At 39.9% G+C, this 25,681-nt stretch overlaps 1 protein-coding gene across 1 annotated transcript; it reads left to right on the top strand.

Annotated features, from left to right (window-relative positions):
* Positions 1-4,813: 4,813 nt before the first annotated feature.
* On the top strand, positions 4,814-25,474 carry INSIG2 (insulin induced gene 2). Its single transcript, XM_003990710.6, has 6 exons — positions 4,814-4,933; positions 10,981-11,373; positions 18,246-18,370; positions 21,812-21,978; positions 22,144-22,243; positions 23,218-25,474. Exons 2-6 carry the CDS (start codon positions 11,130-11,132, stop codon positions 23,257-23,259), a joined length of 678 nt encoding a protein of 225 aa, XP_003990759.1. The 5' UTR covers positions 4,814-4,933; positions 10,981-11,129; the 3' UTR covers positions 23,260-25,474.
* The last annotated feature ends 207 nt before the right edge of the window (positions 25,475-25,681 follow it).

Below are 25,681 nucleotides of genomic sequence, written 5' to 3'. Positions count from 1 at the left end.
TGCCAAAAGATGTCATAAATTTCAGGTGGACAAATTGCTTGTAGTAATAATTTAATTTCACCTCTATGTCTTGATTTTTTCCCCCTACCTTGTATTTCGAGGAAGCTAAATTTATATAAATCATCTAATACAGGGCTTTCCGGTAAAAATTTCATGTGATGATAGAAATGTTCTATAATTTGCACTGTTTACATGGAGCTATTGCATACTTCGTACATGTGACTGCAGAACTCAAATTTTAATTTATTACATTTTTTTCATTTTTATTTTTATTTAGATAGCTGCACACACGGCTAGTGTCTGCCATATTGGACGGTGTAGATTCTAAGACCAATTTCTTTATGATACTTCAAGATAAATATTGGTTATATGAAAGGCTTCATAAAAATGCTTTTGTGATCATGGTTTTCTCTTCAGAAGATATGCAGTTCATAAATGAAAATGGCAGCAACTGCTATTGACATAAAACAAATAACAAATAACAAAGACAACAAAGTGCTGATTAACCCCCAGATATTTATTGAGCTCATTTTATGAAACAGGCACCATGCTAGGCACTGAAAAGTGTGCCATATGCCTAATGATGCTTTTGCTTCCTTTTTTTATTTTAATTTTAATTTAATTTAATTTTTATTTTTGAGAGAGAGAGAGAGACAGAACATGAATGGGGGAGGGGCAGAGAGAGAGGGAGACCACAGAATTTGAAGCATTGCTTTCTGTTTTAAAAAAAAATTCTTTAAACGTTAATGTTTGAGAGAGAAAGAGTACAAGTGAGGGAGGGGCAGAGAGAGAAGGAGGGGCAAAGAGAGAAGGAGGGACAGAGGATCCAAATCCAGCTCTGCTCAGAGAGACCGATGCAGGGCTTGAACTCACAAACCATAGGATCATGACCTGAGCCAAAGTCTGATGCTTAACCGACTGAGCCACCCAGGTGCCCCAATGCCTCTGTTTTCTAGGTAGATGTCACTGATAGAGATGACAGAGGATTTTACAAACAGCCTTCACTGTAAAATACGACATAATTTTTTCAACTTTCCCTAAGCATACTAGATAGAAATGTTTGACAATATCTAAACATAGTCAAATACTAGCCCTGTTAGATGCCCTGAAGGAGGGAAAGAACCACGTGTTCCACGGGACAAATTGTGTCCTGGCATATTAAAGGCTCTCAAAATATGTTTAATTTCTTTTTCTAATCCAATGCTTGCCAAATACAAACGTAGAACCCCATTCTCCCCCACGAACTACCTGTTAATACTGATTGTGTGAAATACAAAATGTATTTTGAGAATTGGAGATGTATGCTAAGGAATTTTATAAGGCATAAATAATCAAAAATCCTGGATAATCTAGGATAGTTTTTTTTTTCTTTCTCCAAAGTGGTGTTTGCAGATCTTTAGGGGGCATGAATATATTCTCAGTTATCCATAACTTCTCTGAAGAATTTTGAAATGATGTGATTTTAATTATATGACAACCTTCAAAATATTAATATAAGCATGTTCTGGATTATGTTGATAAACACATTATAACAGAGTATTGCTACATGATTTCTCTTCAGATTGGCTTGTAACTGTTTTACATTGATTAAAAAAAAAAAAGAGGGATGTATATAAATGACCATTTGCTCCAAATAAAGACCAAGTAATGGTGGGGTTCATTGTAAAAATATAGGTTTTTTTTTTAACGTTTATTTTATTTTTGAGACAGAGAGACACAGAGCATGAACGGGGGAGGGTCAGAGAGAAGGAGACACAGAATCTTAAACAGGCTCTGGGCTCTGAGCTGTCAGCACAGGGGCCCGATGCGGGGCTCGAACTCACGGACAGTGAGATCGTGACCTGAGCCGAAGTCGGCGCTCAACTGACTGAGCCACCGGGGGCCCCAAAAATATAGGTTTAATAAAAAGAAGTAGTGAGAAGCTTGAGCCATCACGTGACATCCAGTATTAAAAGCATGTTTTATCTAAAAATAATCCACTCTAGAGCGATGACTTAGATATTTACTGAAAATCTTCAATTTCAAGAAAACACCTTTCATGTTACTATAACTTGAAGCTTACTTATTTTATGCTTTTGTTCATATTTATGTTACAAGTGTTTTGGTTTATAGAGGCATATGAGCTTAAGCCTAAGAATTTTTTGGTCCAGATTTATGTTTTAGAACAGTGTAATTTTTATAGATTTAAGTAATATTAGGATAAAATAATTGAAGTCAAAACTAGGGATACATAAAAATTATTTATGTGTGGAAACACTGCCCTAGGATATTTCTATTACATTTCTGAATGCATCATATTGTGTTCTTAAATATTTAGCCAATATTTAAAATTGGTTTGCATTCCAGGGCTATGCATCATCTGTTGAATTTGCTGTGAGGCCAGGGAAAGTCTGGAAAGTATTAAAAACTCATCACGGATGATCATGAGATGACTGTATTTAATATCACTGCAGATAAAAATAGCTTTATTGAACTATTCAAATATGGCAATGTCAAAATTGGTGGGTTTTTTTTCCCTCCTGATCTCTATTGTCTTAAAAAAATTCCATACATAGCATACACATTATACAAAGCATGGTTTCAAGTACCATTTATAAGTCAGTGACTCCAGATCTTTATTTTCAGACTATTTGAATTCCAGACGCACACTTCTGGTGCTCTACTAGATACTTCTACCTGACTGTTCCACAAGTATTTCAAACTCAGTCAACCCTACATTCAAGTCTTGCGTTCTTGTTCTAGATCAATGGTGTTACTTCCACTCAAATTCCAAACTCTGACGTTATCTTCCACTTCTTTCTTTCCTTGAGCCTCTCACCAGTGGTTAGCAAGTCTTGCCAATTCTCTTTGTACCCCTGCCGTTGTCTTCGTTTAGGCTTGCAACCAGATGTTGCAACCAGCTGACAGCTGCAATAACGCCTACCTAGATTCCCTGCCACCAGGCACCTGCTGTGCCAATCTAGCTTAAAATAGGAAGGACATATCAGAGAGTTTTCAGTTGACTGTCGGTTGACTGCTTCTACCTTGTGTGAGCTGGCCTAGCTTCATTTACTGGGACTTCTGTCTCGCAAGGCTGTGAATTTATTGAAGGCAAAGGCTGTGTCTCATTCATCTCTGTGTCCCAGGGTTTAACAAAGTTCCTAGCATGCAAGTGGCGTGTGCCACATGCTGTTGAATTGTTGGCGGTACTGGTGAGTGGCTAAGGGCACAGGTTTTGGAATCAGATAGATCTAGGTTGAATTTTTGCCTCCTCTGCTACTTACTTAGTTGCTAAGTGCCCCTGGGCAAATTGACTCTATGACAGGGATTCTCAGCTCTTGTTGCATATTAGGATTACACAGGGAATTTATTAAAGTGGCTGAGGTACCCTCTTCAGCCCAATTAAGTCAGAAGATATGGAGGACGAGGCTCAGACACAAGAAACTTTAATAGATCCACGGGTGATCCTAATATGCAGCCAGTATCAAGTATCCCAGCTCTTGGCCTTAATCTCTCATCTACTATATAGTATTTATTTTAAAGAGGTTTTTGAGCAGGTGAAATGAAATGAAATTTGTCATAGTATCGGACATACAATATGTGCTCAATCATGCTATTAATACACAACCTCAATCTCAGTTGCTATCCCACCCCCCACTGCCCTCTGGGGTTCTGCCTTCTTTTCAATTCCTTGAATGTACCAAGGTTTTCCAGCTTTAAATAAACTAAAATAAATGCTCTGTAGGCTAAAATTTTCCATAAGGCTTTTCTTGAAGGCAATTTCTAAGTGTTTGAAAAAGATGAGTTAGGGGAGGCAGAGCTAGATGAATAGAACTTATATTGCTTTGCAGACAGCCTTCCTATCAGGACATCCTCAGGTTGTTTCTAGGTGCCCTTCTCTTTTCCTTTTAAAATTCTTCATCCATTCATATAATCTGCCCAGATCTTATTTTCCTGGGAGTGTAAAAACCTATAGGAGAGAAATTTAAGAGCTAGAGGAAACATTAGAGAAAACAAGACAGATCATATTGCCTAGATGCATTTTGTTGCAGATTTAATTTCTACTTTAATTTTCGGAAATAAATGTACTGCTATCAAGTTTAGAAACATAAAAATCCATCTTATTGTTCACCAGCTCAAAGGAAGGAAAAAAGGAATTTCACTGACACTTTTATGCAAAGCTCTTAAGCAATTGTGCTAGGCCCAAATTTCACCTAAAACTTTCCTCAAGGCCATTGTAACCTCATCACATCCACATTATAGCACAACTTATGACAAAGGGGGGGGGGGTTACAAGATTCTGTATTTTCTCTACTTTGCTATAAACCTCTAAAGCTCTTTCTACGAAAACAACTGTTCCCAAACGGTGTTACCTGATCGAACCTAGGGAACGATTATCAATAAAAACCTTATAAAGTGCTGTGGCATGGAGATGAGTCAAATATCCATTATGTTTTTATGACTTAGTGGGGAAAGGAAAAGTAAAAGCACAAAGATACTGAGAGTCACCGTCCTCGGCGGGAGAACCCGGCGGCCTACGCTCCAGAGCCCTCAATTCCCCTTGGAGCAAAGAGACATGCTGAGGGTCACGCCTCCCAGAGAGTGTGCGTGTGTCAGCGCGCGATTCTCTCACACCGCCCCCAGGGTCTGGAGACTCGTCACAACTCACGGTGGCCTGAGCAGCAAACAACAGCTGACCCAGCCACCTCCCACCGTCTAAACAGTCCACGCCTACCAGCGGCCTCGGATTGCGCGAAGACCGGAAGCCTTTTTGCCCCGTCCCGCGGGCCCACCGACTGGTGCCGGTAGGAACCGGAAGTTCTTCTGCCCCGATCGTCGGAGCGCCTCCTCGTCGACGGCACAGGCGCAGTGGAGGTCGGGCGGAGTTGTGGGAGGGGAGGAGGAAGAGCCGGAGGGGGGCGGGAGCCGGTCCCAGAAGATGGCGGAGGCGGGGGTGAGTTGGGGTACCCTTGCGAAGCGCGGGGGACTTGGTGCTGAGGGAAGCGGCCTGGGGAGGGGGATGGCCTTCGGGGAGAGGAACTGCTTGTGGTTTTGCATCCTGGGAACCTTGCTGGCAGATGAGGGTAGCCAGGACCACAGATGGGGCCTGAAGGGCAAGGGGCTCCGCTTACCTGGAGAAGGGTCGGGGAGGTGCGGAAGGGGACAAGCGGGGTCGGGTGGAGGTCATAGGAGAGGCCCAAGCTCCCCGGACAGTGGAATAGTGTCCGAGAGGAAAGAAGGCTGGAGGACGCCGCGAAGGGCGACCCTGGAGATCTGATGAGGGTGGAGGTCGGCGAGCTGTCAAGCATAGAGCTGTCAGGACTTGAGAAGCTTGTAGCCAGAGAGACTCAGGTTTGGGAAGGGGATGGATCCAAAAGGTAGGTTTTGTAGTAAGTTTAGAATCCGCAGAAAGATGTGTTGATATTGGGTTGAGGAGTGGGACTTTGGCATTTTGGATTGGAATTGGACACCTTTGGAATAGGTGTGTGGGTAAATGCAGAGAGAACTCTTGTCAGGACGTAGAAGTCGGTTGGTGATAGTTACTGGGATTTTAGGGTTGCTCAGTGGGGATTGGCAATCTGGAAAAGGAAAGCGGTGTGGATGATAGGAGAGGAGGAGGGGGGTGGGGAGAAGTGTGCTAATAAAACAAGGGATCGTGACCCCATGCCCTGTTAGTGTTGGGAAAAAAGTTATGAAAGTATGGTGTAGCTCCCTAGACCAGGAAAATATACCATGAAGAGCTTACTATTTTGTAGGATTGATGAGGAGATGCTTTAAGAAGGAATGGGTAGACTGGACAGCTGCGCCACGGAAACTGGCCCAGATCAGTATTGCGATGGAGCTGAAGATTGCAGGGGAAGGTGTGCTCCAGTCCTAAGTATAGGAAAAATGAAGGCAGCCAAGCAGGCAGTGGCTAGATTGTTTTCCAACTTTGGCGCTTGGCTCTGATTGCCATCCAGTGAGTGAAAATGAGTGAAGGGATTATAGGCTCCCTGAATTATAGGATCTCCACAGAAAAATATTAGTCACGTACTCTTCCTGTTTTCCCCCTTTGATTCTTTCTCTGGACATTACGTTGACGAGTGTGATTTGTTGTACTTCTCAGTACACATCTGACATAAAGTGACCAAGCAGTGAATCGTGTACATTTGGGAAAGGGTTGATTCTTTTTAAACTGACAACTGTTGCTTTTATGTGTGGATCGGGCAGTAAAGGAGAGGATAAAATGTAGTTCAGAGATTTGGAGACCAGTTGTTTTCATCGTTATCAGAAAATTATTCCCAAATGATAGTGTAACCTTTTTAATGACTGAGATTTGACATTTAAAAGTAGTAATGGGATGTGAGTGCTGCCTGATTAATGGTTTCTGTGTTTGGATGTTGACGTAGAAAGGAAAGATGAATCGCAGTGTCTTCAAGGCACACATGTCTGTCTTTCTAGAAGTTTTAGTGTCCCTAGACTATGATTCACATTCGTGTGCTTTTATTTAAGGAGAGTTAAACTTTTGCATTGATGTAAGTGTGTTTTTCTTGATGTTTATGCTTATTCTATGTTGAGAATACCATTATAATTAAGAGAGCACATGATGCAAAAGATGTGCAGTAGTGATTTAATTTTATTATATGACAGGCAGTCATATACCTGAACTAATGTTTTTCCAGTTTTGATGATTTGTTATTGATGTATCTAAACTATCTGAACTATTTTTCTTTTTGTTCAGTAATGTACTTTATAGAAACCGTAGGTCAGGACTCAAGGAAGATGAAAAGCTTTTTATGTACCGTGGGAGATTTTTCTTTGTTAATTTTTGGAAAAAAAAACCCCACACATTATTTTGGTATTAACAGTATTTATCAGTATGACTTTAAAAGCTGCCACTTGTGTGGCACACGGATTGTTTTTGTATGATGTTCGTAGGTGGGGCAATGTGGTGAAATGAGAAAGAACTGTACATGAAGCCAGAGTGTTGGGGAGGTGGGGGAGAGCGCTAGTCCTGATACTACCTAGGATACAGTATTATCATCTCAGAAAGTTACTTAACGTTTTTTGTTTTGTAAAATGGGGATTAAATACGCTTGCCTACTTACCAGGATTATTGTTGAGGATCTGTTGAGGGACTGTTCTTTAAATCTTTATACCAAAGACTTCTTCCCTGATCAGCAAATTATTTGTTGAGTCATCTAAAGTTTTCAAATGTAGACTTAAAAAAAAGTTGGTGAAGAATCAAATTTATCGTTGACGTAACAGTAATATTTAAAGTTATAGGTACATTTTGTTTTGAGAAAACAATTCCAATACGTAATCAGAAAACTGAACTTTACGTAAAAGTAAACAAATTGGGGGATACTTAATTCCAAGAGCTTTAATTTAAATAACTCACTTCCCTGTTGTGTGACTGATACTATAAACAGCATGCTTTTTTTTTTTTTTTAGGAACTTAGCTGTTGGATAGTAGGGAGTGAGTGATCTTGTGGAATTTCTTATCCCTTTGATGAGTCTGGTCATTTCCAGGAGTATGCTTTACACATTCGTGGTAGCAAGATCCAGTAGTACAGTCTTGATCTTGTCCTCTCATTTGACCACTTTGGGTCTCATTTGCTATGCTGGTAAAATGAGAAAACTGTTAGATCACTGGTTCTTAACTTTTCTTTTGGATCATCGACTTTTTGAGTACTTGGTATAAATTGTGGAACTCTGCAGAAAAACGCACACACACACACACAACTCTTTTGTTTTGTTTTGCATCAGGCTGACATACCCCCTAGAATAGAGATGGTCTCTCAGTTCCCTTCTGTTTCTTAAATTTTAGGATACTGTGATTCTAAAGCATTCTTTTATTTTTGTCTTCAGTAATTATATACTCTTATATTATTATATAGTCATCAAAGTCAGCTTCTTGGATTTTTAAAATATTAGCTTTTAATTAATTAATTTTTTTTTTAACGTTTATTTATTTTTGAGACAGAGAGAGACAGAGCATAAACAGGGGAGGGTCAGAGAGAGGGAGACACAGAATCTGAAGCAGGCTCCAGGCTCTGAGCTCTCAGCACAGAGCCCGACACGGGGCTCGAACTCACAGACCTCGAGATCACGACCTGAGCCGAAGTCGGCCGCCCAACCGACTGAGCCACCCAGGCACCCCAAAATATTAGCTTTTAAAAAACACTCAAACACCAAACAAATACTGTGTTACTTTTAAAGAATGAATGCTTTTGGGGTGAAGTAGGAGACTACAAACAAGCATTGCCAGGGAAGGTTGAATAAACATCTATGGTAGAATCACATAAATAGTTTAGAAAGTCTCTAGCTTGAGGAAATAGTCTGTAGCAATGGTGGCTCTTAGTGGGAGGGCACTGCCCTCTGGGGGCATTTGGAAATCTACCTAGGGCTATTTTTGGTTGTCTCAAGTGGGGGAGGGGGCATGCGCTGGCAGTTAGTGGGGACGAGCCAGGGACATTAAGTGTTTTGCAATGCTTAGGGCAGTTCCACACAACAAGGAATTGTCCTGCCCAAAATGCCAGTGCCCTCTGACAAACACTGGTGATTGTGAGCTGAGCCTGGCACAATTGAACAACGCTTTTTAAAGCTGAAGTTATTTTGCTCTTTTGGAAACATAATTCAATGCCACATATGCTTTGCCATTAACTCGCTTTTGGAAAAAGCACAGACATAAACAAATGATTTGCTAGAGGAATTGGGGCCACTTAAAATGTATACACACTCTTTGTGCTCGAGTGGCTGTTTTAACAGCAGGAGCTGGGGCGGGTTACTGTGCCTGCTGGAAGTCTGGGAAGTGAAGGAACTTACACAGTAAACGTTGGTGTTACACAGTATGCAAACTGGCCATAGGATTTTTTCTTCTTGGAAACATCTTTTCACACCTTGATGTAAAGGAAATTTCAAGACGTTGGTACACTTACGATCTTTGTGCTGTTATACAGTTGCCCACTTATATTGAGAATCTCTTACACTTGAGTTAGTTTTTCCATGTCTATCATCTTTTCACTGACCAAATACCCTTACATGTATCCATGTGCTGAAAAACAAGTCTGAGCAGTTGGGCTGGAATGGGACTCAGGGTTTAGAGGGAAGAGGATGATGGGCTTTGGAGTCCGACCTAAGGTAAAATTGCAGTTCTGATACTGCATGTCATGTGACGATAAGCAAGTTTTGCTAAATCTCTTTGACTTTGTATTTCATTTGTGAAATGAGGATGGTAATACTTAACCTTTGGATGATTTTGAAGATTCGAGCTAACTATGTCTGGCATGGAGTAGGCCCTCCATCAGTGGGTGCTATATCAGTAGTCATGACCATGATGATGATGAAGAATTCTGTGGCTACGGAACACCTTGGCAAAAGTAAAGAGAACATACGGCATGCTAATATGCAGGATACGACAGCAAGGAAGAGTCTGCAAAAGCGGATCAGGAGGTGTTTTCTAGACTTTTGAGTTGGTATTGAAGTATATTTTCCCATGAATCAGCCATAATACATACTGCTTTCTGTAGTCCTCTAGGCTGTAGAGCTCAGTTATGCTGTAGACCAAGTTAGGCTTGTGAGGACTAGTTTGAGGACAGAACTCCCTCTGTGAGTGTTGGGCACAGAGCTTTGGATGTGGCAGAGGTTCAGGGAAAAAAAAATGTCTTTTGTCTGCGTTAATCACATGGAACTGATAGGCTGTGAAAGTTACTAGGACTCACAGATATTCTCATTTTCATACTGAATTTTTTTTTTCTTTTAAGAGGAAGAGGGGGAGAGCATGCGTGCCCATGCGTGTGAGCGGGAGAGGGGCAGAGGGAGAGGGAAGGGGTCCCAGGCAGGCTTCACGCTCAGCACCGTGCCTGATGTGGAGCTCAATCCCACAACCCAGGGATCCCAACCTGAGATGAAATCAAGAGTCAGACACTTGACCAACTGAGCCGCCCAGGTGCCCCTACACTGATTATTTCTAAAGTCAGCACCCCCTCCCCAGTACCCAGTTTACACATGGGTTTTGTTTGCTCATAGAATGCATCAAATGTTATTTGCCATGCACAAAGGAAAGATCACTTTGCATCAGATGTTATTTGCCACGCACAAAGGAAAGATCGCTTTGGTTAGAGGAACAGATACCTAGACTGATGGTACTGGCACAGTTCTAAGCTTTGGGAGTCAAGAGCCGTGTGGCTCAGACTCCTTGGAGTCCAGCCATGGATTACCCTTCATTTTCTTCGTGTCCTTTCTTCTGCTTCCTATTAAAGATTTATCACAAAAGCTCCTGGGGTTGCAGTCAGGGCTGACTGGGTCCAGGCAGGGGTGGGACACAGCTGTGGCCTGCCGAGGGCAGGCCAGGTCTGGTTTCTGTGCTTGATGTGTATGTAGGTGAGTGGGTGGTGGTCTGTGTTTTGTAAGATGCTCTTGCACGAAAATTCAAATACATAAGCGGTAAACAGTAAAACAGGTCATGTTGTTCCCCTCGGGAGGTCATCCTCATGAGCAAGTCACATGTTATTGTGGGCATTACACAATTTTCAGTCAGAATATGTTGATCTTATATGTTAATTCTTTTATCGTTTGTAAACTATACAGATTTTTACCTAAATCTCCAGGCCCATCTGTTGTAACTGATAGGGTTGGAGATTTAGGTAGAAGAAACAGAAACCTGGATTTTAATCTTCCAGGCTCTGGTGGTACTGTCTCAGGTACCCTGCTCTGCTCTTCTCCGAGGTGGGGCAAGTTGTTTTTATTATTCATCTAACCTTTGAGCCTCACAGGTCACTTGTTCTGTCCTGGTAAATATATAAATACAGGTAAATAAAAAAAAAACACTTTTTTATTACATCATGCCTAAAAAATCCTTTTTAAGTCACTTCTTATTCAGTAAGTAACTAATTCACATAAATATATAAGCTTGTCATTTCATTATTAGTACTTTGAAATTAATTAGTATTGAAATCAGAAAAATTGCAGGATCACTTATTAGACAAACATTGATTTCTTGTTTCTTATCTCTTGCAGGATTTCTGGTAGGTCCTCTTTTAGGACAAGATGCTGTAACTGTAGGATCACCGGCCTGCTTCGATTCACAGACATTTGGTTTTTCTGCTGGGAAGGCTTTTTTCTTTTTTTTTTTTTTTGTCTTGCCAGTTTACTGAACTTATGAAACCATGGCAGAAGGAAAGACAGAGTCGCCTGGGCCTAAAAAGCGTGGCCCCTATATTTCATCTGTCACTAGCAGGAGCGTGAACTTGATGATTCGTGGAGTGGTGCTGTTTTTTATTGGAGTGTTTCTTGCATTAGTGTTAAATTTACTTCAGATTCAGAGAAATGTGACGCTCTTTCCGCCCGACGTGATCGCGAGCATCTTTTCTTCAGCGTGGTGGGTGCCGCCCTGCTGTGGCACAGCCTCAGGTATGTGTAGGCTGCTTCTGTGATGCTTAGAAAGGAAGCAAGCAGGGCACATGAGTTCTGATGTTGTCTGAGCAGGACTTATTTTTCCTGGCTTTAATTTAAATGCAGTACGGCAGACCCGTTTTAAATGAGTGGTTTGATGAGTTTAGGCAAATGCATGCAGTTGTGTGACCCACCACCACAGCCCGTCTGTGGCACATTTCCATCACCCACGGACTCTCTTGTGCCCCCTTGCGGTCCATTCCTCACCCCCAGCCTCAGGCTTCCACTGATCTTTCTGTCCTTAGATTAGTAGGGACAATGTAATGTAATGTAAATGGAATCACTGGGTAGGTACCAGCGTGTCTGATTTCTGTCTGACCAGTGAACATTAAAAACTTAATCCTAAGAGGTACTTGGGTGGCTCAGTCGGTTAAGAGTCCGACTTTGGCTCAGGTCATGATCTCATGGTCCGTGGGTTCAAGCCCTGCATCGGGCTCTGTGCTGACAGCTCACAGCCTGAAACCTGCTTTGGATTCTGAGTCTCCCTCTCTTTCTGCCCCCCCACCCCCACTCGCATTCTGTCTCTCTCTTTCTCTCAAAAATAAATTAACATTAAAAAAAATAAAAAAAAAATTTAATCCTAAAACAAATATTGCTTGCCTTCAGGTTGAGGCTTTTAACTTCTTAATTTTATCCTTTCTTCAACCCACCTCATGTTAAGTCTTACTCTGAGTTATTTTGATGATCATTGTCACTGTTTGGTTTGAAGGGTTGGATCTGTGTGTGTTATGGCCTTGTTTTTGAAGTAGATGAAAACTTTAAAGATGGAGTAGTTGTATTCAAGTTTAAAGCTTCATGTGGGCAATAATTTACTTTCAAAATCACCCAAACTCGGAGCGCTAGGTGGCTCAGTCATTTAAGCATCTGACTCTCGGTTTTAGCTCAGGTCATGATCTCATGGTTTGTCGGTTTGAGCCCCGCATCCTGACAGTGTGGAGCTTGCTCAGAATTCTTTCTCTCTGCTCCTGTCTCTCTGCCCCTCCCCCGCTTGAGTGTGTGTGTGCACAAGCTCTCTCTCAAAGTAAATGAATCAACTTAAAAAAAATTTAAAGCTTCATGTTATTATTTTTTAGATTTTTGGACATGCTTTCTTCTTGGTATCTTGGTTTCAGATGTAGCTTAAGAATAGAGAATACTTAAAGAGATATGTAAGGTAGATTCTCTTTGCTTAAAAATTGTTATCCTATTTCAGGAGTTATTGTAGATCTTTTTTGGTGGACAATGTGTAATGAATAAGGTGGAGCATTTCAGAAAGCCTTTGTAATGCCGAGCTTCCATAATGGATACTCTTTAGCTTTTTCCAATGACGGAGACCAATAGATTAATAATATAAAAGAAAGTGATGGAAGGGAGCCATCATTGTGTGGTAGAAGAAAATTCTGATCGAGAGAGAAATTGCTTTTTGGAATGTCCACTTGGTGTCTCATATTTAATATCAGTGACACTGCAGTATAATGTAGATCCTTCTTGACTTCCATCCCAGAGCTGGAGGTTGAAGAGTGAGGAGTTAGGTGTGAGATGTTGTAGAATGACCTCGTGGAATCTAGTGGACAATTGGCATGGATTGAAGGGCATTTTTGTCGTAAGGTTCCAGTGTGGTTTATGAATCAATGTCGCTATCACAATATTCACATTAAGGTTTGTAAAGGCAGGGATTCTTAGTGGCCCCAAGGTCATTACATTTTCTGAGAGAATAGGCAAACTAGTCCAAATACAGGAGAAAGCAAAATTATATTTTATCATTCTCTGTCATATCTACTAGCCCTCATATATTTTCTTTTTTTTCATCTAAACTCAAAAGAGAAAAATTAAGTTTTCCCACCATCTTTTTCTAGTTTTTTTAAAGTTTATTTATTTATTTTGAGAGAGAGAAAAAGAGGGAGGGAGGGACAGAGAGAAGGAGGGAGAGAATCCCAAGCAGGCCCTACATTGTCAGCACTGAGCCCGACGTGCTCTGTTCATGTCCTGAACTGTGAGATGACCTGAGCCAAAGCCAGGAGTCAGACGCTTAACTGACCAAGCCACCCAGGCACCCCTGGTTTGCTTATTTTCTCCTATGGTATAGCTGCTGTCTGGCTACTAATTGAAGCTCTTTGGGACTTGGAAGAACACATCTTTTCAGGATAGACGAAAGGAAGGTCAGGGGAGAGAAATTCTTATTGAATGCCTCCTCACATGCTAGGCACATCCCTTAACCCCAGGGATGTGTAGGGCAACTTTGGGAGTGATATTTTGGCATTGTGCCTCCTTTGGGGGAATGAGGAACCTGAGATGAAGAGAGGGTATCCGTGAGCCCAGGGTCTGAGGGCCAGTGAGTGGTGCAGCTGGGTCAGATGTCACATGCTGGAGAAGGGGAAGAGAAAGCTACTCACACTTCCCTCTCCTCAGGGTGTCTCTTTTGAAGCTTGCAGATGAAGCGCCGGGCTTGGATGGAACATAGTGTTGTGTGATGTACGTTCGTGGGTCGGGGGGTGTGCGGGGGCAGGGGGGCAAGTGAACTTGACTGAGGTTTCATTGTACCTCCATTAAGGAGAGGACCAGGGGCTGTGTCCTCCCCTGTGGTGTGGGCACTTTTGCCACAAACTCCTATTTAGGAAGGAAGATTCCAGATGTTAATGCTGCATTTCAGTCACTTTGTCCCTACTTTCCTTCCTTTCCCCAGCCACTAGGTTTGTCACACTTGCAAACTTCGCAGCTCTCCATTTGGGGTATTTACACTTACATTTCTTGCTGAAGTGTTTCTTCTGAAAGCAGTGCATTCCACGAGGTAACTGGGCAAGTGAAGGTAGAGAGGCATTTGGAAATCTAGATTCCAGTTAACCCTGCTACTGATTTTGTTGGGTAGGTCATGGTATTTAGTAAATGAGAGCAAAGTACCAGATTTGTGAAAGTTGCCAAAGGTAGAAAATGGATTTCTGCCCCTCCTGCCCCCAATTTTAGGGAAAGTATCAAGGAAAGAAAAAGTCAGTGGTATAAGAAACATCGCGCGTACAAGTTGACATGCGTTCAAAGTATGTATATGTTTTTCTGTACATGTGCTGGAATGCATTTTCAAAACTCTAGGTTCTTAACCATCTTAAGTCAGAAAAACTGAAAATTGTACTTTCATTTTTCTGTCCCACAATATTCATAGATTGAGCTCCCTTCTGGAGGTTCTCCAGAATCACCACTTTCTACATGCAAACCAAAGGGCCCCTGGTTATTTGCTACCTTTCCCTATAACATGCAGTGCCGGAAAATTGGCTAGCCATGCTTCTAGAGGGACACCCAGTAGAGAAGTCTGGTAAATTGCCTTTGCTCTCATTTTCCTTTTTATGGTTCTCTATTCTTTAATTTAATAATGGCTGGTGTTTCAAGCTGATTAACTTCTCTGTGTGTGCAGTGCGTTAGAATCAGTTAGAAACCTCTTGAATGTTACCGAGGGCTGCAAAGGAATCTTTCTGAAGAATGAATAGAGGAAAAAGAGAACCATCATTGTGTGAGTAACATTAACTAGAGAAACTGACTCGAAAAATCCTAAGTAACCAAATTATGTTCAAACCTATGAAGCTAATGTCTAATGTAAAAAGAAAAAACAAATCTTTCCAGGTTGGCCAGGCAGTCATTTACCCAGTTCCTGGGGAGCTCCGCAAGACTTCTCCCGCTCTTACCTCCGAGTGTCCAACTTCTGTGTTTCCTCCGTCTCTTTCTTGGTCCAGGCAGGCCCGCTACCAGTCTGATGGGAATTTTCAATTTTTTCCCTTTTGGCTTCTGATTTTGAACTCTGCCTGCTACCCCGTCCTGTGTGGTGCACTTGGTGCTACTGTAGGAGCGTGTTCCTACACGCTCTATCTGGTTCAAACCAGATCTGGTTTGAACCATCTGGTTCAAACTCGATGGCATTATTTCCTGGTTCCCCAGTGTCTGCAGGGTGAAGTCTCTGATATGGCCCTTGCCGACTTTTATCTTCCTCTGAGGCTTTCTGAAGCTCCCTTTTTGCTTGAAGCTTACAACTTGCAGGTGATAGTGGGTATTTGGCAATTTCCGTGCTTTTCCTCAATGCTTCCCTTGGATTAGAAAGCCCTTTCCACACGCTGACCTGCTGAGCGCTGCTGCCTCAGGGCCACCTCTTCTGTGAAGCTTTCCTGAAACCCCAGCACCCCACTTTCCCTCAGCACATGCCAAGAGAGGACTGGGCCCCCACCAGGCGCTGTCAGTGCTACCTCTAACGTATTACTGTATTGAATTGTTGCTGTGATCACTTTGGGGCTGGGATCGTGTTTTGCTCTTTTTTCTTTTCAAATCCCCAGCAAACGTCAAGAACGAGACACATTATGGGAGCTTAAGTATTTATTGAATGGAACGTTGCTTAGCCTGTAGCTGTTTTCCATGAAAGTCTATCTCGTTCAGTGGCTTTGTTTTTTCAGCCCCCTTTCCTTGCAAAACATTTGATTTCACTGTCCCTTGTAGTGTATCACTGAATTAAACACACTTCCATCCAGAAAACATGATGACTTAATATTGATGTCTTACAAACTTATTCTGGTTTTGGCTTGGTAGGCAGTAACTGGTCCCTGGGAAATAGCTTAAATCTATCCCAAGCAGTGTTAGTTTGCATCAGAGAACCCTGCGATTAAGCAGGACGATGTTTGCATGTAATGTTACACTGGCACGATTTTAACGGTCTCTCTTGTTAGGATAAGAAAGTGGAGAAAGACGAAAAGAGGCCCAGGCATACTTCTGCTGAGCTCTCAAACAGTGGAGCCTCACTGAGCTGTAGATATTGTGATCAGACTCTGCCATGCCTTTATTTAAAGGGAAGGAAGAAGACATTTAATGGGAAGTGACAGGCTTCCTCGAATTCTCCTTCTCAGGGAGCATCCGAGAACCATGCATACTCAATGGATTTGATTTTTATTGGCAAATCCCAAGGTTGGCAGCGTGGCAGTTTAAATTCCTTTTTGTGTTTTTGCTTTCTCTCCTCAGTTGTCTCTCCCTTGTGAGTCTGACATCACACGCATACAAATCTAGTCAATTTTACTTACTTATTTCTTTGCACACACGTCAGTATTCTCTATGTGATAATTCTTTACCTATGGCATCAGCTGCTGAGGAAAATTGACTTGGAATGCCTGATCTTAGTTGATTTCACTCAGCAACAGGCAGAGGGAGGAGAGGGAGAGCCAGAGTGAGGAATGATATGAGCTGTTAGTTTCATGACCCCTTGAGAAAAAAAAAAAAAAAAGAGGTAGCATTCGTTTAGATATATTTCAACTGTTAGGCATGCTTGGTGCCATTTTAATTTTGTAGAAATTTGGAAGTGCTGTCAGTTAATCTCACAGGATTTTAGAGCCGAGCCTTTTAAATAGGAATAGGATATGAAAGTTTTAAATTTACTAACAGATTTTGGAGGTCTGCATTGCTGAAATTTGTTGTTAATCTCTTGATGGTCTGCGAACCCGCTATGCTCAGCAAAAGCCTAACTCAGGAGAGCGCTTTCAGATTTGTAGATTAGGACACAGATATATCATTGTAGCAGCTCACCTCCAGATGGTAGACTGCTCCACTGGTCTGCTAGCCTGCGATTTGTGATATTAATTGATTTCCATTTTTCCTTAATGATTGGATGCATCATTTGTTAAGGTATAGCTAGCCACTGCCGGGCCAGGCAGGGGTTCCTGGTCCTCAGGCACTCAGACCTTGGTACAGTAATTTCAAGATACATCATAGGTAGCACTGGGCCTTCTAAACATGCTTTTCAACTATTGTAACAGTTGTGTCTTTAACTTAATGGCAACATATCCATTCTGTTTTTAGGAAGTTTAGCAAATCAAAGCTAAATTTTAGCTATTTCCTGTTTAATTTAATCTGTAAAAGTACATTTTCCTTATAACTTGCTGAAGACTGTTTTGATTCATTAAGGTCTTTTTTTAATGACTAACTTAGCTTTTAAAATCCTCTCCCATTAAATGAATAAAATGTTGAAGTTTGACAAGTATTTTAATTAAAAATCGGGTGCAAGTATTCTGAGTCTCAATCATAGACATTTTGCATACAGTTATTCCTAACTACACACTTAACATTAAAGATGTTTTTTCTAAAACTAAGAAATGTACTAAAATCATTCCTCATCTTTTTAAGAGTAAATTTAAATTTTAACTGAAATTTATAGTTCTTATAGATTATATTTCCTAAGTTTTTTCTATGTGCAGAAGGAGGCTCCAATGTAGATTTCTGTTGTAAGTTTCCCCGTTTTGACAATATGACCTAGAGTCTCATTAGAGGGCCAGGGTGCAGGGGAATGTTGGGACCCAGCACTGGGTGCAGGAGACAAGCTGGAGGAACTAAGATAATCTGTGTAGCAGGACAGCCATCGCCATCCGAACGAGCACGGTGTGTGTGATGAGCTTATTATATGCGTTTACGCTTCTAGCTTTCTTTAGATAGTTTGTGGCATTATATAGCATGTTTCATGGTTATGTAGTTTAGAGAGAACATTGCTTAACTGCCAACTGGTTTGATGCTTTTCAAATCTCAGGGATAGTAGTAGTAGAAAAGTAGCATGAATCATCTAGTGCAAAGTGCTAAATTGTGAATCATGCACTGAAATGATGCTCTGCCAGTTACAGTTGAGGATACTGTGGTAAGCATTTACAGCGCTTTCTTCAGCGGTGGTGTCTTTTTTCTTTTGGGACATAAGTTTAAAAATATCCGTGATTGATGTTAAGTAACTTGAAGAGCTTTTTAAACAGTCTTTCAAATGGTTATGGGGGTTGTAGCTCTTTTAGCTTAAGTTTTGCTGGTATAGCATTGGAGATGACTTAATTTTTTTTTTCTCCTTTTTTCCACAGCTGTGATTGGGTTATTATACCCCTGCATTGACAGGCATCTAGGAGAACCACATAAATTTAAAAGAGAGTGGTCCAGTGTGATGCGGTGCGTAGCCGTCTTTGTTGGTATAAATCATGCCAGCGCTGTATCCTTTCCGCTGTAACAAAATGCATAATCACAAAGCAGCTCCAACAAACCAAAGGTTAAACAGTCCCTTGCAACTTCACTGTTGTCAAACTGTGCTGTGTCTCCTTAGCCAGAAAAAGAATGTGTGCCGTGTTGTTGAAACATCACAGGAGCAGCTGTGGGCTTACAGGGAGGGGTAGAGCCTTTCATTTACATCTTCAGTATCACTTAGAAACTTCTCATGTTTAAAAACTGTGCATGTTTTTCTTAAATTAGCTTACTTCATTACTTCCGTATAGTTTCGGTAACTCTGAGATTGAAACAGGTACATTTTCAAAGGATTTCTTTCCTCTTTTTTCATTTAAGACTTGCCAAGAAGGACATGTGGTGGCTTCATGCTGGCTTCTTTTTTTTTTTTTTTAGTTTGTTTCTAACTTAAGGAACCTGTAATTTTCAGAAAAAGTCAGACTCATCTATTGGTTCTAATCAATGCCAGCAAACCACATAAATGTCCTTAAAGGTGGCATAATGAAATATCCAGCTTGGACATTGACCAAAAAGAACTTTTTTGCCTAAGGTACATATTTTTAAAATTTGATCATTTAAGGATTCTGACAATTTATTTTGTGATGAATGAGTATTTTTATTTTTTTGGGTTTTCTTATTTAAAAATCTGTTTAATGTTTATTTTTGAGAGAGAGAGAGAGACAGAGCTCAAGTGAGAGACGGGCAAAGAGAGAGAGACAGACACAGAATCCGAAGCAGGCTCCAGGCTCTGAGCTGTCAGCACAGAGCCTGACACAGGGCTTGAACTCACGAACCATGAGATCATGACCTGAGCCGAAGTTGGATGCTTAGCCAACTGAGCCACCCAGGCGCCCCTGAATAAGTATTTTTATAGTGTCCTTGCTAGAAGGGTGAAATGGCCTCTGTTTCCCTTCTCCCCACTGTCTTCTCCCCCACAGCACAGAGAAAAATGTCAACCCCAGAAGAAACGTTTTTGGCCTCATCAGGTTTTTATCCTGTCATCCTCCCTGCTTCTCTTCTCCCCCACCCCTGACTTTCCTTTGTAAAAGAGAGTCTGGGACATGCTAGTTCAGTCATCCCTTTTTTCTAGAAGATGTGGCTTAGAGAGTGGAGGGGGAGGAGCTCTGGTGCTGGGATGAGCGTGGAATGCGGGCCAGGCTGCCCAGGGTTCCCTCCTGTGGCTCTGTACCAGGCTCAGGGCTGGCAGTTAGCTGGAGAGAGGCGAGGTCACGTGGCAGGTAGATTCCTTGTCTTTTACAGAAAATACTGAGGTATTCTGGAAAGGCTTGGGAGGAGGAATGGAGGCAAGCGATAGGGTCCTCGATTCCACAAGCACATCTCCTTTCTCTTCCCAATTGTGTTAGCCCTTAGGGCTCTGTGAATTTGGAAGGCCCTCAGTGGCGCTTATTATTTTGGTTTCCCATTTCCTTTTACATGAAAGAATTTCCTAACATGTTTAGCTTGGTGACATCTTTGAGATTTAGGATTTTATAACAAACAAATCTAGTGATTAGAAGGGTTTAAAAAGATAGACTCCTGGAATATTCTATCTAGAGGACAACTAGAAATCACCCAGTTCTACATTTTCTTTTTAAAGATAGTAAGACAAATGAAAGCTGGAGGGGTTGGGTACTTTGCTAAAGCGTTCATACCGCAAGGCTAGGACAGAGCTGAGACCGGATCCCGGAGATCCTGACTCGAGTCTACGAAGGGCTGCTTCTTCTATTCCAGAGCCCTATAAGCGGGTAAATTCCTCTCCAACTGGTAGATTAGATGGCTCTACTGTAGATGTTTCAGGTGTTTTTGAATAGAGACATTTAAATAGCCTTTTCTGGGATTTAAAAACCTTTATATGTCTAATTTAAATTTTTTGCTTTGGTCATTTTCTTTCTCTGTCAATGAAACACTTGAATATAGCAATTTTTAACTGTTCTGCCTGCCCTTTAAGTAAAATCCAAAATGTTTGCAAAATTTTAGCATAAATTTATAATGTAGACTTGATATTAGGTCCCTTAGATTTGAGAAATGACATGATACTATTTTTCAGATTAATGTGTTTTACCTGTTTACCTTATTTTGCTTTGACCCTTAATGAAGTTAATTTAGTTATCATAGGTAGCACTCCGTTAATATCAAATTCTGCTCTTTTAAAGCATGTTTATTGCATAGAAAAATCAGAGCATATAACCTTTTCTTTGGAGTTTTAGGTATAATGCCTGCTAAAGAATAAGGAAGCTTTTCCAGAAAGCATACAATAAACTATAGGTTTTTTGTTAAGTCAAGCCTAATCAAGAAATGACCTTGAGGGAGTGGCCAACAATAGCCCTCGGATACTGAGAAGTTAAGCAAACCTGAATTCCAGGTTTTGGAGATACCAGATGGTGTGGTGGGGGAAGGGGGATGGTGGTAAACAACAGGATGTTAAAAGGAAGTAAGAAATAGTTTTGTACGCATTTTTTGAACGTCTTCTCTCTTCTCTAGTTGCAGCATGGCCAGTTAGCTTGGCGAAATATCTAGTCTCCCCTGGGGAGCTGGATATAGTGCCAAGATGTGGCCTTTGGGACATAGATAATGCCCTTTTAATGATACTTGAAATTAATTCCTTTAGTGTAATCCTCTAGCAAAGAAATGAGAAAATTGAATTTGTAAAGCTTCGTTTTGCCCAGAGATTTTGGAGTAGAAAAGGGCCGTACGTTTGTGAATAGATGCTTAAGTAGGTGACGGAAATAAAATATCATTTGAGCAAACTGTCCTATACCAGAAAGTCTCAGGCACCAAAATAGCTTGGCAGGTTGCAAGATAATGTTCACTTCAAGGCTTTATCCTCAACAAATTAAAACTAGAACAGTTGACATAATAGAAAGGGATACTGTGTCCTTGGTACTCTTGTTTCTGAACTGCATTATTATAAAATGTGTCTGTCAGTAAATCATATAGAGAATGTGGTACCCTGTTAAATAGCTGTCAACTCTTCTATTTTCAAGTTCTTGTATGATTCTCAAGTAATTCTGAACCTGTTTGAGAAGTGATATTGGTTTCTTTTTTAGCAAAAGTATGTTGCTTTAGCAATACTTGTGTTCTGAGGCTTCTGGTTACATTTTTAGCCAAGAAAGCATTTCTCAAATAATGGGTTTGATCTTATAATTGTGACTGTTAGATAGAGTGCAATTTTTTTTTTTTTTTTTTTTTTTTTTTAGGAATTACAGGTAGGTGGGATCTATTAATGAAATCATCATGCGCTCTGTGTATCTTTAGTAAATATCAGAGAGAGTTAGTATCACCCAGTGTCAATATGTTGTATGAAAAGACTGACCACGCTCTGGAATAAGCAATCAATTCCCGTCCCAACAGTAACATCTCTTATTTTAGAAAAACGAACAGGTGGTGTTATGTGGTTACAAGTTTTAAGATGATTCTTTAACACAGATCTCAGAAAGTGGATTTTGATAACAACATACAGTTGTCTCTCACACTGGCTGCACTCTCCATTGGACTGTGGTGGACATTTGATAGATCTAGAAGTGGTTTTGGCCTTGGAGTAGGAATTGCTTTCTTGGCAACCTTGGTCACTCAACTGCTAGTCTATAATGGTGTTTATCAGTAAGTATTCTTTTTGGTGCTTGTTTCCTAAAATAAATGACAAATGATTTCAGAATTGAGCTTTTAAAATTGGGTTAGCCACTTTACAGAGTAACAGCTTATTTCCATTAATAAGTGTCATTGTACTTCCTCGGTGGGTTGTTAAAAACATTTCTATTATTCTAGATACACATCTCCAGATTTTCTCTATGTTCGCTCTTGGTTACCGTGTATATTTTTTGCTGGAGGCATAACAATGGGAAACATTGGTCGACAACTGGCAATGGTAAGCTGATGCTTATTTCATCTGTTATTGAGATGGGAGACAGGTCTTCTCCAAACCAAGCATGCTAGAAGTCAGAGGAACGACTGGACAGAAAAACTAAAATGTGTTACGGATAAGGTGCTATGACTTATCCTCTAATTTTAAAAAACTAATCTATAGGTTTCTACTCCATCAAAGAGACAATTTTAAAGGTGAAAAGAGACATGACTAGTAACTGTGTTGCTTCAGTGGTTATAAATTAGGACCGTCTCTGGCAAATCAAGGTGTTTGGTCATTTTAGTTAAAAAGAAAAAGGACACTGTCGATAACCCCAGTCATAGATGGCAAGGGTCAGACAGAAGCATTCAAGGGCCACAGCAGTTTCATGAATAAGTGCTGTCACTTTTATCGTTGTAGCCAGCTAGGCGAATTGAGTGGCTTATGTTACTGTCGTTTTAATAATCTAGCCACCCAGTTATCTTAAGCCTCCTAGTTTCCTTTATTTTGAATTGTGGGTGTACATCTATAGCTGTACTTTTAAAATAACTGTTTTGACCAGAAGATTTTGCTAATGTAACAGATTGTTTCCTTGAAATTGTAAAGCTATTTGAGAAAATATTATCTGAATTCACTATATCAGTCCTGTCATTAAGTTCATGACCTTTCCTTTGCTGATTCACCTTACTGAGCACTCAAAGAAACCCATTCTGCTTCCTTTCATGTTGTAAGATTGATCTGAATCATACTGTTGTTATTTGCTTGAAATGCAGTAACCTTGTCTTTTGCCTGCATTTTCTATGTCTCCTTTCACTTCTAGACTGTGAACTTTCTTTTTCCCTATCGCATTTGTCATTTAATTCAAATCATCGCATAACTCTCAGATTCTTTGGCAAATAAAGTGGGCATGTGTTAATAAAGTATTAATTTTTAGTTTATATGGAAATTGGTATCCCAAATCTTAATCTGTTAACCTTTTAACCTTTTAATTTTTACAGTATGAATGTAAAGTTATCGCAGAAAAATCTCATCAGGAATGAAGAAGGCAAAAATATATCTTTTGTACAGAAAAACAAGCTGAAAAGGGCATGATAGCTATACCAACAAAACGTCAGACTGTAAAATTGCTAGGATGCAGTTTTCCCCTTGATTGGTGTATAGGTGTGTGTGTGTGTGTGTGTGTGTGTGTGTGTATGTGTGTGTATGTGTGTGTGTGTATATATATATGCATATGTATATACACATATATATGTATATATACGTGTATATATACATATATATGTATATATTTACACACACATACATACACACATATGCACATATGCATATACATGCACATACGCATATATTACTGCAATCTGTGATTGCTTCATCTGTAAATCAGTTACAAACCTTTATGTATTTGACTTAAATAACTATAAAATATATATGCACTACATTAAAAACATGTTCATTAATAGATGAAATTTTTAAATTAATTTTTTAAACATACCATATATTGTATCACAATGTTGATGTGCCAAAATATTCTGTTATTGTCATGCAGAGTATAAGAATGCTTGAACTGTTAATAAACTTAGTGAAATAAAATAGGAGGAAAGCCAAAAAAAAAAAAAAAAAAAGAAAAACAAAAATGGAAAGCTGGCATATTCTCTTTTGCTTACTGTTGTGCCTTTTTATTTTTCTAATCACAGCAGTATGAGCTATGGGTGCCCTAATGTGTGGTTAGTTTCTATTTTAATGTTGTCTCAGAGAGCTTTGGGTGTTTTACTTTATAATGAAAATGAACGTCTGTAGAACATTTTCAAACCTGCATTACTGGAGAGAGTCCAAAAAAGGAATTACACTGGAGGTAAAAGTGTTGAGCAGGAGAGGTTATCAGCATTAAATTGTTTTAAGTCTAATCTGCGAGACTATATATAATTAAAAGAAGGTACCGTTGGGAAATTTAGCTGGAATGAATGTGTTTTAGAAATACAAAAATGACCTTTTACAGTGCCACAAAGTGTTAAATGATATTGTCATTTGTAATACAGAATCCCATTCCTTTTGCACATGGAACACACAAAAAACCCCAAACCGATCAAAATGAAGTTTCTAATTCTCCTGGGTTCTGTAATCTGTTGGGCTCTGTAAAGCAAACCACATTAGCCAGGCTGGGTCATGTGACTGATTATCATTGGAATGCCATCTGGGGAATGGATGAGCACATCACTTTTTAGGTATTCATATGCCCATTAGTGAGTAGTTTAAGCCTGTTTAAGAATGTACTGAGATGGCATATTGTGCATGTTAAAGATCTTGATAACAGTTTTGTGCATCTCCTTCTAACACCTGGAACCATGTAAGTGTGGTTTAAACATATTTTTAGTTAAATTTTTTCCCAGTTTTTATTGATGGCAGTTGTCTGATACAAAAGGGTGGAGCTTTCTGCTTACTCTGTGTGTGTGTGTGTGTGTATGTGTGTGTGTGTGTGTGTGTGTGTGTGTGCACTGCGTTGAGTGAGAGAGAGGATGTACATGTAAAAATGTATGTGCATGTGCCCATGCTCTCATAATACGTCAACTAGATATCTTGTAATTTTTGGTTTTAAAACCATTGCTATCAGTCTGAGATTTTGTATGCCAAACTTTAATCTGCTTTTACGTTTTAAGGCTGAAAGTGAGAAAATCCTAAAAGGATTTCATATTGAATATATGTACACAATCTTAACTATAGTGGTGGTAAACATACTGCTATAATTTATTATTCTATCTTCCAGATAATGTTATTCATTTAGAACAAATAAGGTATATTTTTAGAATCAACTTTGTAAGCACTATAAATCTTTAATAAGTTATAAGGTCTATGATGTGTTTACTTTGAAAATTGCTGTTAAAAGCAAGATGTATTAAATATATAATTATCATCTTGGTTAAGAGTCTTTTTTTCTTCCCTGTGGTAAATCTTAGAATCTAATATGGATGATTAGTTTAATAAAATTAACATGTATGGTTGAATTTGCTAAGAAATAATGAAAGGGAACCAAGTCGAGTGTTACAGGAATTGAATGATTATCATTTTGGAATTCTTAAATTATTTTTAGATCATCTAGAAAACAAGATATTGATGGCAAAAATAAAATTGTTTTGATATTTTGATAAGTATGTGAATATATTACATCTTTTTTTTGCAATGAAAGAAAGTGGTAAACATCTTTTAACATTGATTGCTACATTGTCATTGCTTCCTTTCATTAAAGTTCTGGAAATTGAATGCTTGAAAACTGAGACTAAATTCTACAAAAGCACAAGAAAACAGTTAACTAGCCAGAATCCTGCTAATACTTTTGTTATAAATGTATTTCTTTGCATGGAGCGATTTTACCTTTATTAAGGTCACTGGAACCTCTCAGTGGTGCATACATTCACACATCTTGTATTTTCTAGGTGGAATCCAGACTTGGTCAGTATTAAATACCTC

The sequence above is a fragment of the Felis catus genome, chromosome C1 (genome assembly GCF_018350175.1).
Source record: "Felis catus isolate Fca126 chromosome C1, F.catus_Fca126_mat1.0, whole genome shotgun sequence".
In the NCBI taxonomy this organism is placed as follows: Eukaryota; Metazoa; Chordata; class Mammalia; order Carnivora; family Felidae; genus Felis; species Felis catus.
This window is presented reverse-complemented; position numbering and strand designations above follow the sequence as displayed.

Bases quoted from the DNA above. Each gene is read 5' to 3' on its own strand.
- INSIG2 (XM_003990710.6), top strand. From the start codon at position 11,130: ATGGCAGAAGGAAAGACAGAGTCGCCTGGGCCTAAAAAGCGTGGCCCC. The intron at 11,374-18,245 runs GTATGTGTAGGC...TTTTTTCCACAG, and splicing joins CTGCTGTGGCACAGCCTCAG to CTGTGATTGGGTTATTATAC. The intron at 22,244-23,217 runs GTAAGCTGATGC...TAATTTTTACAG, and splicing joins TTGGTCGACAACTGGCAATG to TATGAATGTAAAGTTATCGC.